We start from the raw sequence: 16,606 nt of genomic DNA, 5'->3' as shown, positions 1-16,606 counted from the left end.
TAAATGATGTGGGCTAACCCCCCCCCCCCCCCCCCCCCCATAACCAGCCAGATACAACACAGCAGCAGCAGGCTAGTATTACCAGGGTGGAAAGACCCACGGTTTTTGGGCTTTCCCGGCCCAATACTACCATCCTGCGACTGCCCCAGTGCCTGACCATCACTACAGATGGTTGGATACTGGATCGTACCAGGCTCTGCCCTGGTGGAGATGTGTACCAGCATAATAATAGAGCGTTAGGGTTAGCCTTTCCACCAGCTAACACTAATTCACCTTAGTAATGGACGCTGTCAATTGGACAGCAGCCATTACTAAGGCAGTAATAATAAAGTTCTAACAAAAAAAACAGACCCACAGAATTATTTTTTTAATTGAAATAAAACACAACCCTCGTCAACCATTTTATGCAAAATTTAAAAAAAACTAAAACGCTGTTATTGAAGTAGTCCTCAAATTCAAAGTAGTCCAACAACCGAACATGTAAAAAAAACATGCAAAACATAAAAAAGCAAAACAATTATTATACTTCCCCTGTTTGGTTTACATCACGTGGTCCCAGGTTATCCCCGGGTCATTGGCCTACTTGTATAAGTAGGCCAATGAACTGAGGTAACCGGGCACTACCTGATGTAAAGTCATTAATGACATTTTAGAGCTATCACTGCTTAGTTTACTAAGACTTGTAAGAGGCGAAGGATAACCCGAGATGCGCCATAATTTTTTTTGGGGGGGGGGGACTGCCTTAGATACTAAGGAGTCCCTGCGCTAGGAGTTATTAGTGGTCATTCACCTACTTTATAAAGTAAGTAAATGATCGCTAGTATCCAGGTTACTAGTGATCATTCACCTAGTTGTTGGCGTTCCTGCGCCTTCCCCTAATCTAGTGATGCAGGCCTGGTCTCTTCTGACCCGTCCTGCTCCAGCAGAACAACGCAAGTGGTGTGATGACATTATGGCGCCCCCTGCATCACAAGAAAATCGCTGAATGGTGAGGCAGGGGACTGATGGTTTCCTTGCCTCGCTACCGTTTTCAATGGTATCCGCGTCCTAAGGATACGGATACAATGAAGTACAATAGTGTGTGCCCCCCTACCCTGTGAGTGACTTGACCGTCAGTCAGGTCATATAGTTCATTTAAAAAACCCATCTTGCATTGTCTCTGTCAACCCTCTCCAAGTTACAGACATCCCTCCGGGGAGGACTTTTGTGCGCCTGGCACACAGAGGGAGAATCCTCTGCTGGGGACACAGCTCCAGACTGGCAGGTGACACGGGTACCCGTAAGACCCGAGACCTGATAGCCCATCATTTCTGGTGGCCCACGCTGCCCAAAGACATCATGGACTTTGTTTCAATCTGCTCGGTGTGCGCTGCTAACAAGGTTGCTTACTCCGAACCTGCTGCAGCCGCTGCCTGTGCCCGATGCTCCCTGGAAGCATATAGCAATAGACTTTGTTACGGACCTGCCCCCCTCTGCGGGATGCAGTGCGGTCTGGGTGGTGGTGGATCACTTTTCGAAGATGGCTTACTTCGTTCTGCTGACAGGTCTACCTTCTGCTTCTTGATTGGCCGCCCTCTTCATCCAACACATCTTCTCCCTGCACGGCTTGCCTCGGCATATCGTGTCTGATCTGGGGGATTAGTTCACCTCAAGGTTCTGGAGAGCCCTCTGTAAACTCCTCAATGTAAAGTTGGACTTTTCCTCAGCCTACCATCCTCAGTCCAATGGTCAAGTCGAGAGGATCAACCAAATCATGGAGTTCCACTTCATCTCCAAGCAGCATGATGACTGGGTGCAGCTTCTTCCTTGTGCCGAGTTCTTGTACAATAATCATACTAGCGAGTTTACAAGAAATACAACATTCTTCATAGTCTACGGCCAACACCCACGAATTCCTATCCCGGTGTCTGTTATGTCCAAAGTGCCCACAGCTGATTCTGCTTTTAGGGACTTCCTGCAGATCTGGCAGCAGACCCGATCCTCCATTCTGCTTGTAGTGGACCGCATGAAACGTAAGGCAGGCACGAGGAAAAGAGAACCTCCCCAGTTTTTTCCAGGTACCAAGCTCTGGCTGTCCTCCAGAAATATCCGGCTGAGGATGCCATCATAAAAGTGTGCTCCCAGGTTCCTCGGACCCTTCGAGATCTTGTAAAAGATCAACCCTATCTCCTACAAGCTTCGGCTGCCTCCTACCCTCAAGAGCCCCAACTCCTTCCATGTCTCCCTTCTGAAGCCTCTGGTCCTGAACTGCTATTTCAAGATTCCTACTCCTGCAGTGCCTCCCAGCGGTTCATCAGATACATTTGAGTTTAAGGAGATCCTGGACACCAAGAGAGTGGGTGGAAAAAACTTTTATTTGGTGGATTGGAGGGGGTTTGGTCCTGAAGAGAGGTACTGGGAGCCAGAAGAGAAACTCAATGCTCATACCCTCCTAAAGAGTTTTCTCTCGCTCTGGACCCAAGAGGAGGGGGAGTAAGAGGGGGGGATACTGTAATGCCGCTGGCTGCCAGGTTTACTTACCTCCTGACGGCCGCAGCCATGGATCAGTGAGCGCTGGACCCCATCTTCCCCTCAGGAGACGCCAGTGCTCATTTCCGCTTCACTCTGCTGTGTCCCGTAGTGTGAGCGCCCACGCTCGTGCCCACTCTTAAAGGGCCAGCGCACGCACCTGAATTAAAGACCAAATCAGCCCATGAGCACCCTGGACTATAAGAGAGCCCCAACCCTTTCCTGCATTGCCTGAGCGTTGTTGTCGTTTACCTATGTTTGTTTCTGCAAATGGTCCCTTAGTGTTTCATAGTTCCCAGTGTTCCCGTTCCTGCTTCCTATATCCTGTGTCCCGTGCTATCCAGAACCAAGTGGCATATAGAGTTGGAGTGGAGCTGCGCTAAGTACTATGCCTGTCCTGTTACACCGCGCCTGGTGTCTGCCTGCTGCCAAAGTCTCATCCGAGCCTATCTTACTGCTGTTTGAAGTTGCCACAGGTACACCTATTTGAACTATAGATTTTGACATGTGTCCTATTGGCCAACTGCCATACCGTTAAGGCGGTAAGGCCCAGTGGGTTCACGCACCCAACTTGACAGCTGGCGTCTCCTGAGGAGGAGATGGGAGCCAGCGCTTGCAGATCCATGGCTGCGGCCGTCGGGGGGTGAGTAATCCGATGGTAATCCCAAAGAATCTGTACATCTTGGCACCGGATCAAAAGACAAAAAACATTGTTTACAAGAAAGCGTTGGAATAGAAACATGCAGTCCTAAATCAACACTATATAAATCTGTAATGAATATATTGCTTCATTTAATTTCTTTTATGCTTCCAATAACATGATTTACATTCTCTAGCAATTAAATTCATATCGAGAGTTAGCAATTAAATTCATACTGAGAGGTATTTAAGTAGTGAGCTTTTACTCTATCTATACTGTAAATTAACCTCCCGAGCAACGCTGGGTATAGCAGCTAGTGTTAGATAAACTTCAGCACATCTGGTCGATTCCTGCGGAATAAGGCTACAGTCACACGAGCGTGTCCGATTTGCGTGCGCAGCAAGACGGACCGTTTTTCCTGCATTTCATGTCCGTGTTCGTTCTGTGTGGCATCATTGTGCTTTGCGTGTGGCATCCGTTTTCACATCTGAGATTATCCTCTGCAAGTACTTCCTTTTTTCTTCCTCCTCTTCCTACTCTTCCTCTTTTAAATTTCTCTGCAGTACTTTAGCAACTATACTGTTCTATGGGCGACAACGTCTGCAAAAACAAACCAATATAGGACATGCAGTGAGTTTCCCGCAACGGACACTCGCTGCGTGAAAAATCACGCATGTCTGAATAGCCCTATTGACTTGCATTGAAGTGAATGGGAGAAGGCTGTAATAATGTGAACCGCCGCTACTGCTGTGTCGGCGATTCACCATACGAGCAGTAACCGGAATGAAAGGGAAACAGCACTCGTACGAGCGCTGCGGCCCCTTCAAAACAGCTGATTGGTGGGGGTCCCGGCAGACGGTCCCTGAGCGATTAGCTATTGATGGCCTATCCTGAGGATAGGCCATACATTTTTAGGGACTGGAAAGCCCCTTTAATACAGGGAAGAAGCCTAAATATAATGCACCATTACATTTTTTGTTAAAATTTATCATAGTGGAAAAAATTAAACATAACATGGTTAAAACCATTCTTCTATCCACTCTTAAACAACTATCTGTACATTATTTCTAGAGCCACTGGCTGCCACCCCCAACCTACCATTCCCTGAAGCATAGTACATTTACACACTGTGGAAATAGTCTATATTTCATGTATTTCTTTTGGATTTTTGGCACAGATTTCTCCTATTTCAAAGCATAGGTAGAAATTCGCACCACAATCCATTTGGAAGACTATGTATCCAAGAATGTGGAGTTTTTTGCATATTTCAAGACCATATCCACATCAGAGAAGTGAACTTAGCCTTTCTCGTTAATATCATTGAGGGACACCGCACCATGGGTATAGACCCTTTACTGAGCTATTCAGTTTTAGCCTACTGTCCTTCGAAGGCAGACACAACCTGCTTCTCCAGGTTTGATGCACGTTTTTATTTCTCTTTCTTTCTATGTTCAGGTTGGTTAGTCTGGTGAATAGCTTAGTCAACCCCTAAGGGTGTCCTGAAACCAGGCAGTATCCTGCACTGCGTTTCCTCCATTGACAGTCATTTAAAGGGTAACTAAACTTTCAACAAACTTCTGACATGTCATAGTGACATGTCAGAAGTTTTGATCGGTGGGGGTCTGAGCACTGAGACCCCCACCAATCGCTAAAATGAAGCTGCAGAAGCGCTGGTGTGAGCGCTGAGCCGCTTAGTTTCTGTTTTGGCTTTTTCCGGAAAGCCAATGTTCCTCTGATTTGTCCCAGTCTTGTGTGACATACTTGAGATGTTAACTTATGTGAACAGATTACAAGGACATTTGGATGCAGATCATGTCACAGAGACATGCCATAAGTTTTCTTTTCAACTGTATATTTATTGAAAGGAAATTTTCAGTTACAGAAATAAAAAGGAAAAAAAAGAAAGGCCTTTGAAAAAGTATAAATGATAGGTAGCATTAAGGCTCCATGCACACAACTGTATTTTTCATTAGTAGGTACTGGCAGTAATTACAGACCCATTAATTTCTATTGGCCACAGACACCTTTCAGTATTTTTACTGATGGGTGTCCGTGCTGAAAAAATTATAGAACCTATCCTATTCTTGTCAGTAATTACGGCAAGAACTTTCCCATAGTCTATGGGTGCTTCCGTAAATACGAATGGTATACCGTCCATATTTACGGAAGCGTTGCTGTACAACATGCTGATGACACCATTGTATTTTTACGGATCCGTATATGCGGATGCAATACGGACCGTATTTACGGACGTATTTCACAACGCCGTCTGTGCACAGTATTACAGCTTTGTTTATTCACTTGCTACAAATGTGAAGGCATTGTGCAGTCCGGAGCTGTGTAAGCAATGAAGGGGAAGAAGCGCTCGCAGTTGATCGGCAGGGGTGACGAGAGTCGGACCCCCGCCAATGAAATATTGGTCTAGATAGGTCATCAGTTTTATGTCACCAGAAAACCCCTTTAAGATCCCCACAAGTCGATGGGGGTAATCAATTTTGCGGTTTCCTCGTTTTTGACTTCTATCTGCATTTGTAGACTCTTCTTCAAAAGGTGTTTATGGAGGGGGCGTGGCCAGCAGTCGATGGCGCCGGTCGCATAAACTGAGAGCTCCGCGCCCTGCCACGCAGATCCAGCAGCCTACAGCGGGGAAAGGTGCCTCATATGGGGAAAAAAAGACCCCAAGGGTCTAGACTCACCCCTGCAGCACAGCACCAGGTCGCCGCCGCTCCACCAACGATCGACGGCTACTTTCTTCGGCGGCAAGCCACGCCGCTCCCTCAGCCGCAGCCATCTTGGACAGCCTCGTGTCAGAAGGAAGGGGAGATGTCCGAGCAGGGAGAGGAGACAGTGCCCCACGTACAGGGTAAGCTGAATAGCCGGATGGCTAAAGTTCACCCTCCCAGCTCCCCTAAGCTGTCCTCCACCTCGTCCTGTGAACAGCAGGGAAGGGGGTCCCCTATCCCAGGAGCAATGGAGGCCAGGCCACGAGGAGCATCAGCTCAGTCAGAGGCCCCAGTACACCTGCTTGAACCACCAATGTCACAGCCCTCAGCACAAATGGCCCTACAGATTTGGCCTGCACCTAAACCCCAACGGCCCACGATCCAGCAGCCGGGGAGGAGAGACGATCTGGGGGATACACCATCTTTGACCCCCTATGCCCAGGCCCCTGCATATGCCTCAGATTCTGACCTGGAGGATTCAGCCTCACTTCCTTCAGATGTGCCCCCTATGTGGAGGGAATGTTTCTCACAGTTGCCCACTAAAGAGGACTTTAAGAGTATGATACAAGAAGTGAAGGCAGCTTTTCGTTCAGAATTGGCGGGGGTGTCGCAGCATATACAGCAGATTGCTACGAGGGTGGAGGCTTTAGAAGATGACCACGATGCCACTAGGCGCCATGTTTCTGTGATACAGTCTTCAGTGTCCTCCCAGCTGGCGTCCATTAGAGATATGCAACTGCATCTAGAGGATTTGGATAACAGAGGTCGCCGTCATAATATAAGGATAAGGGGCATACCGGAGCCCTCGGGGTCTGAAGATCTTCCCATCGTGTTAGAGACTATCTTTAACGACCTTTTGGGTGCACCCCCGTCTAATCGGATACCGCTTGACAGAGCGCATAGAGCACTGAAACCAAAATCCATTACATCTCAGCCCAGAGATATCATCTGCTGTGTCCAGGATTTCCGCACTAAGGAGGACATTATGCTTAAAGCCCGTCAGCGTAAAGACCTGGAGTATGCCGGTGTGCCGATTCAGTTATTCCCGGATCTCTCCTGGATTACGTTACAGAAAAGACGTCTGCTTCGTCCACTTCTCGCAGCCCTACGGGACCACAATATTATTTATCGATGGGGGTTTCCGTTCTCCCTTACAGCCCGAAGAGATGGTGTTTCTGCAACCCTGAGGTACCCAGGGGATTTGCCTCATTTCTGTGACTCCCTTGGTATACCAACGCCCAAGATGCAGAATTGGGAGACTCCTTTGCCGCCTTCGTCTCCACCTCCAGTCTGGCAGTCGGTCCGAAATAAGCGGAGGACCTCTCCAAGACGACAGTCTACCCGAAGTTCACCAAGACCTGATTTGAATTGATTGACGCTGCGCAGATACACGGCACCTCCGTAATATATGTGAAGGAGCCTGGTCACCCATACCAGCTGCTCCCTTCGCCAGTTGCACTATCCTAGGCTAAAAATGCATTTAGGATTATATTTCTGATTTTATGTTGTTTCGCTTTAATTCGTTAACGTAAATTGTGGCAGGGCGCGATTGCCCGGGATACACTTGGCTCTTTCACCCCCTTTTTGTTTTTTCTCGGCCTGTACGTATTTATACGTACTTTTGTACTAGGTTCCTCGACTGTTGAGACCCGACCTCCTTTTTTGATAGGGGTAATTTGTTTTGCAGTTCTCCCTCTGTTTTTAGAGAGAGTTGCAAAGGGTAATATTGTATTACCAGTTTTCTTTTGCTTTAATATCACCCGCCCCAGGGTATAGTATTCTCCCTGGTAGTATTTTCTGAGTGTGTTTGAAATTCATTGATCTCATGCATTTCTCTTTGTTCTCACTGCAGATATGTGTATTGTCTCCCTGGTACGTCTTTACCCCAGTGTCTTTCCCTCCCCTCCTACTTTCATCCGAAATAACACTTGAGACGACAGTGAATCCTCCAAGAACCTCCAAGGTAGAAGGACGCCGTAGAACACTGCTTGCTTTGAAACCGACATGGGACTGGCCCCGACATAACTGTGAGCTGTATACATCCGCACTTTCCACATCATTCTTTGCTCTTTCATACATCTTTGACCATGGTTAAATTTGTCACACTTAATGTCAAGGGTCTCAACTCCAATGTGAAGAGACGCTTGCTTCTCAGGGAGTTGAAATCGCTTGGAGCGGAAGTTGCTTTTCTGCAGGAAACACACTTAGATTCATCCGGAACTTTCCAATTTGCCCGAGGGGCGTATCCTGCTGTGTACTCTGCCTCGTCAGGTCGCAAAAGGGAGGGGGTGGCCATTTTGATAGCAGCTTCCTGCCCCATACAAGTTCACACCTCACATCTAGATCCGAAAGGCAGATATGTTATAATAGAGGGGACTTTGCTTGGACAGCCCATCGTTTTATGTAACGTTTACTCTCCTAATACCGCACAGATTCCATTCCTACGTAGACTCCTTTCTAAACTCCAGAAGCTTCCTAGGGGGGCATGGCTGGTGGGAGGAGATTTTAATGTCCCGTTCTCCACGTCCATGGATAGGGTCTCTCTTACACACGCTACTCCGACGCCCACCCTTACAGGACTTTCTACACGTTTTAGGCAACTAATTAGAGAGCACCAGCTCTATGATTTGTGGCGAGTGGATCACCCAGGTGATAGGTCCTATACCTTCTTCTCCCATACGCACAGCACTCATACACGCTTAGATTACTTTTTTGGTAATGTCCCTGCCCTCCGTGCGCTCCAGGGGGCGAATATAGACCCCATCTCTTGGTCAGATCACGCACCAGTTTCTGTGTCCCTACAGATAGGGAAACCAAATACGAGAGTATGTCATTGGCGCTTAAACGAAACTTTGATTAAGTCCCCTTCTCTTAGGGACAGCCTGGCCGGGCATATGCGGGAATTTTATGCACTTAATGAGGGATCGGTTCCTTCAGTATCCACTCTTTGGGAGGCGCATAAGGCGGTGATGAGAGGGCAATGCATAGTAATGGGATCTAGATTGAAAAGAGACTCTCGGGCCAAGCGGGTGGCTCTCCATCGGACAATTACTAAGTTGGAGAGAGAAATGGGGATTAAACCGGCGGTCCCGACACTACGGAAATTGATAGAGGCTAGAGCACAACTCAAGGACTTAGCTATGAAGGGGGTAGAAAAGTCATTACTATACACAAAAAGGAAATATTACGACAAAGGTAATAAGGCGCACTCGCTTCTGGCCAGACTATTGCGGGATCAGGCGACTGTTCGTACTCCACAGGCGGTTCGGGATAAGGCGGGCATACTCCAGCATCACCCAGACACGATAGCCACACTTTTTCATGACTATTATAAATCCTTATACCACCTGCCAAATACCTTACCACCTGATCCGGCTCGTCGGAGGGAAACGCTGCAAGCATATCTCTCTTCCTGTGCTCTCCCTAAACTGAAAGATGAGGAGCTTTCATCCCTGAATGCCCCGATCTCTGCGGAGGAATTGTTTGATATATTGAAGGACCTCCCTAGTGGTAAGGCCCCTGGACCAGATGGCTTTACATATGGGTATTATAAGACCTTTGCAGAGATCTTGGTTCCACGGATGGCTTCGTTATTTAATGAATTCCTACAGGGTTCTCCCATCCCTCAAACATTCCTGCATTCTCATATCACGCTGATCCCTAAACCGGGTAGAGACCACGCAGAGTGCTCCAATTACAGACCCATAGCCCTTCTGAATTCGGATCTAAAAATTTTCACCCGTCTTCTAGCTAATAGACTCAATGTTTGGCTCCCTTCTTTGATTCACAAAGACCAAGTGGGCTTTGTGCCTCTTAGGCAAGGAGGAGACAACACACGAAGGGCCCTTGACCTCATTGATGCCCTCCAAAAGCAAAAGGAATCGGCGATCCTTCTTAGTCTAGATGCAGAGAAGGCGTTTGACCGCTTGGGATGGCCATTTATGTTCGAAACTCTAAATTCATTTGGGATTTCGGGCCCTTATTTGACAGCACTGCGTGGTCTCTACTCCAAACCAACAGCGGCAATTAAACTCCCACACTCCACCTCCCCTCCGTTTCAAATCTGGAATGGTACACGTCAGGGGTGTCCCCTATCCCCACTTTTATTTGTGCTATGCATAGAACCTTTAGCAGCTCAAATACGGAAATCCAGGGATATAGCGGGGGTCCAGATACAAGATAAAGAGTTTAAGGTTTCCCTGTTTGCAGATGACGTCCTCTTGACTATCACTAAACCTCATACCTCCCTCCCTAACCTTACTACAGTTCTCCGTAGGTATGGGAGGCTGTCAGGATATAAAACTAATACATCTAAAACGGAAGCGCTCCCTCTTAATGTTCCACACCAGGAGCTCCAGCTACTCAAACACAACTACACCTACAACTGGAAGGAAACCTCCCTGACTTATTTAGGAGTTCAACTCACTCCCTCCTATACGTCGGTTTACAAGGCTAATTTCCCCTCTCTGTTTGTAGAGCTACGTCAGCTAATGGCCAGGTGGGATCCTCTTCCCATGTCATTTTTTGGGCGCATAGCAGCGGTCAAAATGACCTTGCTCCCTAAATTACTGTACTACTTTGAGACTTTGCCGGTAGCAGTACCTATGAAGGAATTGCGGGCTATGCAGTCTTCTATCCTCAGGTTCATATGGCACTCCGGCAGACATCGAATTCCGAAATCAGTTTTATTATCGGGTCGATCTGCGGGTGGGCTATCGGTCCCTGATGTGGTGAAGTACTACTGGGCGGCACACCTCCGTCGCATACCCAGCTGGGTGTCTTTAAGGGCGTACAATAAATGGACCGAAATAGAGAAGCTATGGATGGCCCCGGTCCACCCAAACTCCCTGTTATGGGGTGACCCACTAGTAATGCCGACTGCATCTTTATTGGGTCCCATGAGATTTCAAAGGGAGGTGTGGGAAACCTGTAAAAACCGCTTCCATTTGGCATCGGGTTGCCCGCCCTTGACTTCGGTACTCTACACTCCCACTATCCCGGGGGGCACTACCTCCCGAATAGTCCGATTGTGGACGGGAATTGAGGTATTTCACCTGGCTGATATGGTTGATCCCCACACGCAAGAGCTTCACCCGTTTTCATACTTTCAAAAACATCATAATATTCCCTCCGCTGCGTTCTTTCACTATCTTCAGGTTAGACATTACATGCAGCAAACTTTTAGATCCACGCGGGTTACTGCACCTACAAGCTTCGAAAGGTTATGTCGGTATGCTACCACCACTAGGGGGCTTATCTCAGCCATTTATGCATTATTGCTATCCCCGGAGGGTTCCCCTCCGCCTGGGCATAGATACATGTTGAAGTGGGAGGCCTTACTGAATAAATCCATCCCGCTCTCATTGTGGCAGATTATTTGGTCGCAAGCAGCTAAAACCTCCATCTGCACTGCATATAAGGAAAACCAATATAAAATCCTTATGTTTTGGTACCATACCCCTGCCTTTCTGCATAGCTTCAATCCGGGTATTCCGTCGGATTGCTGGCGATGTAGAGGTCAGAGAGGTGATCTGTTCCATATTTTCTGGAGCTGTTCACTGGTACAACAGTATTGGTTGGAAGTTAAGAACTTGGCATTGGCGGTGTTGCAGCAGGATATTCCCTTAGACCCTCTTCATTACCTCCTAAATGTTCCCCCTAGGTCTTTGGGGAAATCACCAGCTCGACTCTTTCGACACTTTCTTACAGCCGCTAAGACGTTGATAGCATGGAAATGGAGACAGACAACCCCTCCCTCCCACATCGACTTAGTAACTAGAATTAGGGAAATACGTACAATGGAGCATATGACGGCCTCTATTGACAATGAACTGGACAGGTTCAAGGTGGTGTGGGACCCGTGGGACAAGTATTGGATACAGGGAACTCAAGATTAGGTGGTAGGTGGAGCTCCGACTATCCCCCCCCTCCTCACCCCCTTAAACCCCTGTGTTTTTTCCCAGATGTTTTGTCTGTCTATTGAAAGTTACTGTCTTACTATGTGAATTGCATGGCCCTTCATGCTGCTCTAAGTTATATGTATATTGTTGAAAAATTTTCAATAAAAACACAGTTGAAACCAAAAGGTGTTTATGAGCTTTCTACATGCTATGTATTTTCTACAGCCCCCACAGATGTGCATGGGTATGATGCCATATGGTTGGACCCATCTGCTTACGGATTTCTGTTGAATGGGGGAAAAAAAATAAATATCACTGGCACCAGAAAAAAAGTGTATGCTAATTGTTCTATTCTGTCCCGTTTCTATTTCTTTTTCACCCTCAGAAAACCGCAGATTTCTCTACTGTCCACTAAGAATTGCCGCTGCACCTGATCTGCAATAAAATCTATTTTATTGCATCAACGAATGCATAAACAGTGAAGGCAACGTTTTTACCATACAATGGCCTTTCTCAAGCCCAATCGCATGCTCAAGGCCATTGTATGGCTTAAACATCACCTTCACTGTATATGCATTCATTGATGGAATAAAGAGAATATTTTATTGGAGATCTCATACAGTGGCAATTCTTGGTGGAAGTGATTTTCCGGGAGCTGGTGGAACCAGGAGCATATGATGCACAAATAAATCCCACAGATGGTGCTGAGGGTTATTACTAATTCTGTAGCTTACTCCACTTTTATATGAAGTGAAGAAAGACTCGAAAAAAAATTACATTGCTTAAGGGAAAAAATGAAAAAGTGTTTTTTTTTCTATTTTTGCCTGTCCTTCCCTATATGAAACTTTTAGAAAAATGTGTCCCTATATAAAAAAAAAAAATTCCTACTATAGAAGACCTATAGAACATTTTACTGGTACTGTTCTGGTAGCATTTTATGAAATAAAAAAAAAACACCTCTGTTCACATCTGTGTCTGTGCCTTCCTCACAGTTCTGGTCCAAAATTATGGAAACTAGTCAAAACGCATTAAAGTTAATAGGTTCCGTCGAGCGCCATTGGTGTCCGTTATGCAACGGATCCGGCACTTCCGTGTTTTTTTTCGTACTGCTCCTATGACAGAGCTGAACGGAAACCCCAAACGCAGATGTGAACGAAGCCTTACAGATCCGACACTTGCGGTTTTTTTGTTGCTGTTCTGCTCCTATAATGGAGCAGGTTAACGGAAACTCCCGAACGCAGATGTGAGCGAAGCCTGGATGAGATTTTATTGTGGACATTTAGTCTCTTAAAGACCTTAGTCACTTAATGCTTTAATACTGTTTAATGAATTTCTACTTTGATTATGATAAAATCATCATGAACCTATTGGTATGTGCACATGAGTTCTTAGTTGCTGTATGTTCTCTTTCTACAGAAAGGCTAACAATCGCTCAAAATGTTTTCAGAATACGATTATGATCTTGACGAAGACAAACTGTAAGTAATGCATACAAAAAAAAATTGCTAAATCTTAGCAGCTGGAACGAGCCCCTCTAGTAAGAAGCTCACCGAGAGCTCACATTAGCTCACAGCACAAATAAGTATACCCACTATCTTATAGATGTCCTAAATTAAAAGCTGTCCAGTTACAACTAACAACTCAGTTGACAGACAAATCAAACAGTATAGATCCTGTATACATCCTTTTCCACGTGCATGTCCCTCGGCAAGTGGATCTCCCCACAGGTACATGTTATAGTATCAAAATGCACTAAACCTTTTTTAATGTTTGTACTTTAAAGTGGTTATTTCATGACGACGACCCCTGTCCAGGGCAAGTGGACGTAATAAAGGGGATCCCCCATGTGGATCTATGAGCCGGAGCAAAGAGCCGCTAACAAGCAGTAGTTCTACCTGACATCTAAATAGCTGCCTTGTAATTCTATATTTCCCCTGCAACGAATGTCCGGCTGCATTGCCCCCGGAAAAGTCAGTTGATCTCACCGACAGCTCCCGTATGGCAGGGGTTGTCTGTGGTCCCCTTTAATCTGACTGGTTCCTGCAGTTTATAATAACAGCTGCAGAAAGTATAGCAGGCATTTGGCTTTGTGTAAAGGGATTAATCACAGAATTCATCAGCAAATTGATCTTCCATCTTTTTACCTTACAGTTGAGTTGGCACAAACCTGAACTTCCATAAAATATCACAAGAAAATGGGCAAAGCAGTGCTTTTGTTGTGGAAAGGCATGGTGCAGATAAAATCCCATCTGAATTTGCACATAAAACTGAAGACTTTTTAGCATAAAGTCTTTGAAGGTCGAAAATTCCCTTAATGTGTCTAGAGTAAAAAGGTTGTGACATCCCGGTATCAAAGCTTATTTTCCCTCGAGACGCCCCTTAATTCTATCGCATCACTGTATATAGAAGTATAGTCTACACATGTGGTAGTTATCACCCATCTATTTGTATAGTGAGCTTATAAGTAAAATGATCTACCCTGTTGTGTATTTATCTGCAACATTGTTTTTTGTCTAGCGGGATACCAACAGTCCCAGGCACAGTAACTCTAAAGAAAGACTCACAAAATGTAATTGGAATAAGCATAGGTGGTGGAGCTCAGCATTGCCCTTGTCTTTACATTGTACAGGTGAGTACCTTGAGTTACTTGCTCTTTGGCTGGTGCTACAGTATGTGTAAAATATTTTATTTTCTTAAATTCATAAAATAGATAAAAATACAAAAATTTATAATCTTAAAATGAAAAAGAGGTTGTAGCATCTTTTACAAAAACTAAAAGTCACATATGATACAAATCACCATTTCATGAGTTTGCTGCTACTTAGAGAGACGTTGTATCTGTTAGAAACTCCTGCTAACAGGTTCACAGGGCAACACTGAAAAATTTCAATTTCCTGATGCTGCCCTGCTGTTTTATTGGAACGCTTCTGGTTTCAAAGAGGGATTTTGTTACCAAGAATTTATTAGGGTATTGCATAAAAATGACATTCCTTCAAACAAATCCTGAAAAAAAATGGAACTACTATTTTATAAATCGCTTATACATATGTACATATGGGGCACGTACAAATGGTCATTTTACAGAAAGTTATACAAATTTTAAATATTATACTTTGTACACTAATATATATTACGAAAGTACATATGTAAATAAATGCTTTCCCTCTTCCTGTAAATGTATTAAAAACCGACGCGGTCCATACACTTTGCTACGTCGCTGTGAGCATTTACACAGACATACTTTATCAATCTCTGTCCCAAATCTGAGGAATCAGGAGAAGATTTGAGGTTTTAAGGTACTTTTACACTGCCCAAACTGGGTCGTGTAAACGAGCGCTGATCAACAAGACCGCTCGTTGATCGGCGCTCATTTGTTCTTTCCACAAAGAGCTGGTATGGGGATGAGCGCTCGTTAGTCCGATCACTCGTCCCCATACATTTTTATCATGTCGGCAGCGCATCTCCGTTTGGACAAGGAGATATTTTCAGTATTTAAAACGATACGATCAGCTGATGAACGAGCATTTGCTCGTCCATCGACTGATCGTTTCACTGTTTACACAGGGCAATTATCGGGAACGAGTGATTTGTGAACGCTCGTTTACCGATAATTGGCCAGTGTTGAAGGGCCTTTACTTTATTTAGATTAGATCAAAATACTTTATTTACAGAAACTTTGTTTAGGTAACCAGACCCGCTAATAACAAACTCCTATGTCATTTTATAGAGAAACTTTTTTTGTTGGTTATCAATTGCATTTGTTACAGCAGTGATTCCAATACTTTTTACCATGGTAGAACTCCTACTCCTACACCCACCACAAAGAAGCTTGGTTTAATTGAACGGCAAAGCATTTCATAATCCTTGATATGTTGTGGCCAAGATGTGTTCCTTTACCTGCCCTTACATCTAGCATCTTTTTCATAGTTCGTACAGTTGAAAAATAACATATGTCCAGCAAGTTTAACCAAGGCATGGGGGATGCTGTTGAACTTTGTCTTACCCCGATTGATCCAGAGGAAGGTTTATATATGTATGTGTATATATATATATATATATACACACACACATACACTACCGTTCAAAAGTTTGGGGTCACCCAGACAATTTTGTGTTTTCCATGAAAACTCACACTTATATTTATCAAATGAGTTACAAAATGACTAGAAAATATAGTCAAGACATTGACAAGGTTAGAAATAATGATTTTTATTTGAAATAATAGTTTTCTCCTTCAAACTTTCCTTTCGTCAAAGAATGCTCCATTTGCAGCAATTACAGCATTGCAGACCTTTGGCATTCTAGCTGTTAATTTGCTGAGGTAATCGGGAGAAATTTCACCCCATGCTTCCAGAAGCCCCTCCCACAAGTTGGATTGGCTTGATGGGCACTTCTTGCGTACCATACGGTCATGCTGCTCCCACAACAGCTCTATGGGGTTGAGATCTGGTGACTGTGCTGGCCACTCCATTACAGATAGAATACCAGCTGCCTGCTTCTTCCCTAAATATGAACACCAAAAAGTTATCCTTATATGCTACAATAAGACCAAATCAAACGTATCGTAGAAAGATACAAAAATACTTTATTGAAGACAAACAACACAGTTGATCAAGACACTTTAAAAATTAACCCATAAAAACAATGTACAATCAGTACAAGGAAACAGATAGTGTTGAATATACGGCAGGGTAAACAATGGTGGTACTATGCATACTATATCATTAAATATGAAGCATGTACCATGGGTATAAATATACTTGTACCAATATTGCACAACCTATTACCTAAAGTATGACCACAAGACATGTATGGTAACAATCATAGGGAAACCA

At 44.9% G+C, this 16,606-nt stretch overlaps 1 protein-coding gene across 1 annotated transcript in view; it reads left to right on the top strand.

The window, feature by feature from the left end:
- PICK1 (protein interacting with PRKCA 1) overlaps window positions 1-16,606 on the top strand; it is a 201,593-nt gene that overhangs the window by 41,808 nt on the left and 143,179 nt on the right. The window contains exons 2-3 of the mRNA XM_075832285.1: window positions 13,188-13,249; window positions 14,289-14,400. Coding sequence (XP_075688400.1) covers window positions 13,209-13,249; window positions 14,289-14,400 — 153 coding nt within the window. The 5' untranslated portion in view covers window positions 13,188-13,208. The remainder of the gene's footprint in view (window positions 1-13,187; window positions 13,250-14,288; window positions 14,401-16,606) is intronic.

The sequence above is a fragment of the Rhinoderma darwinii genome, chromosome 7, assembly GCF_050947455.1.
Source record: "Rhinoderma darwinii isolate aRhiDar2 chromosome 7, aRhiDar2.hap1, whole genome shotgun sequence".
NCBI classification, from domain to species: Eukaryota; Metazoa; Chordata; class Amphibia; order Anura; family Rhinodermatidae; genus Rhinoderma; species Rhinoderma darwinii.
Note: the sequence above shows the minus strand (reverse complement) of the source record. Positions and strands in the feature narration are given on the sequence as shown.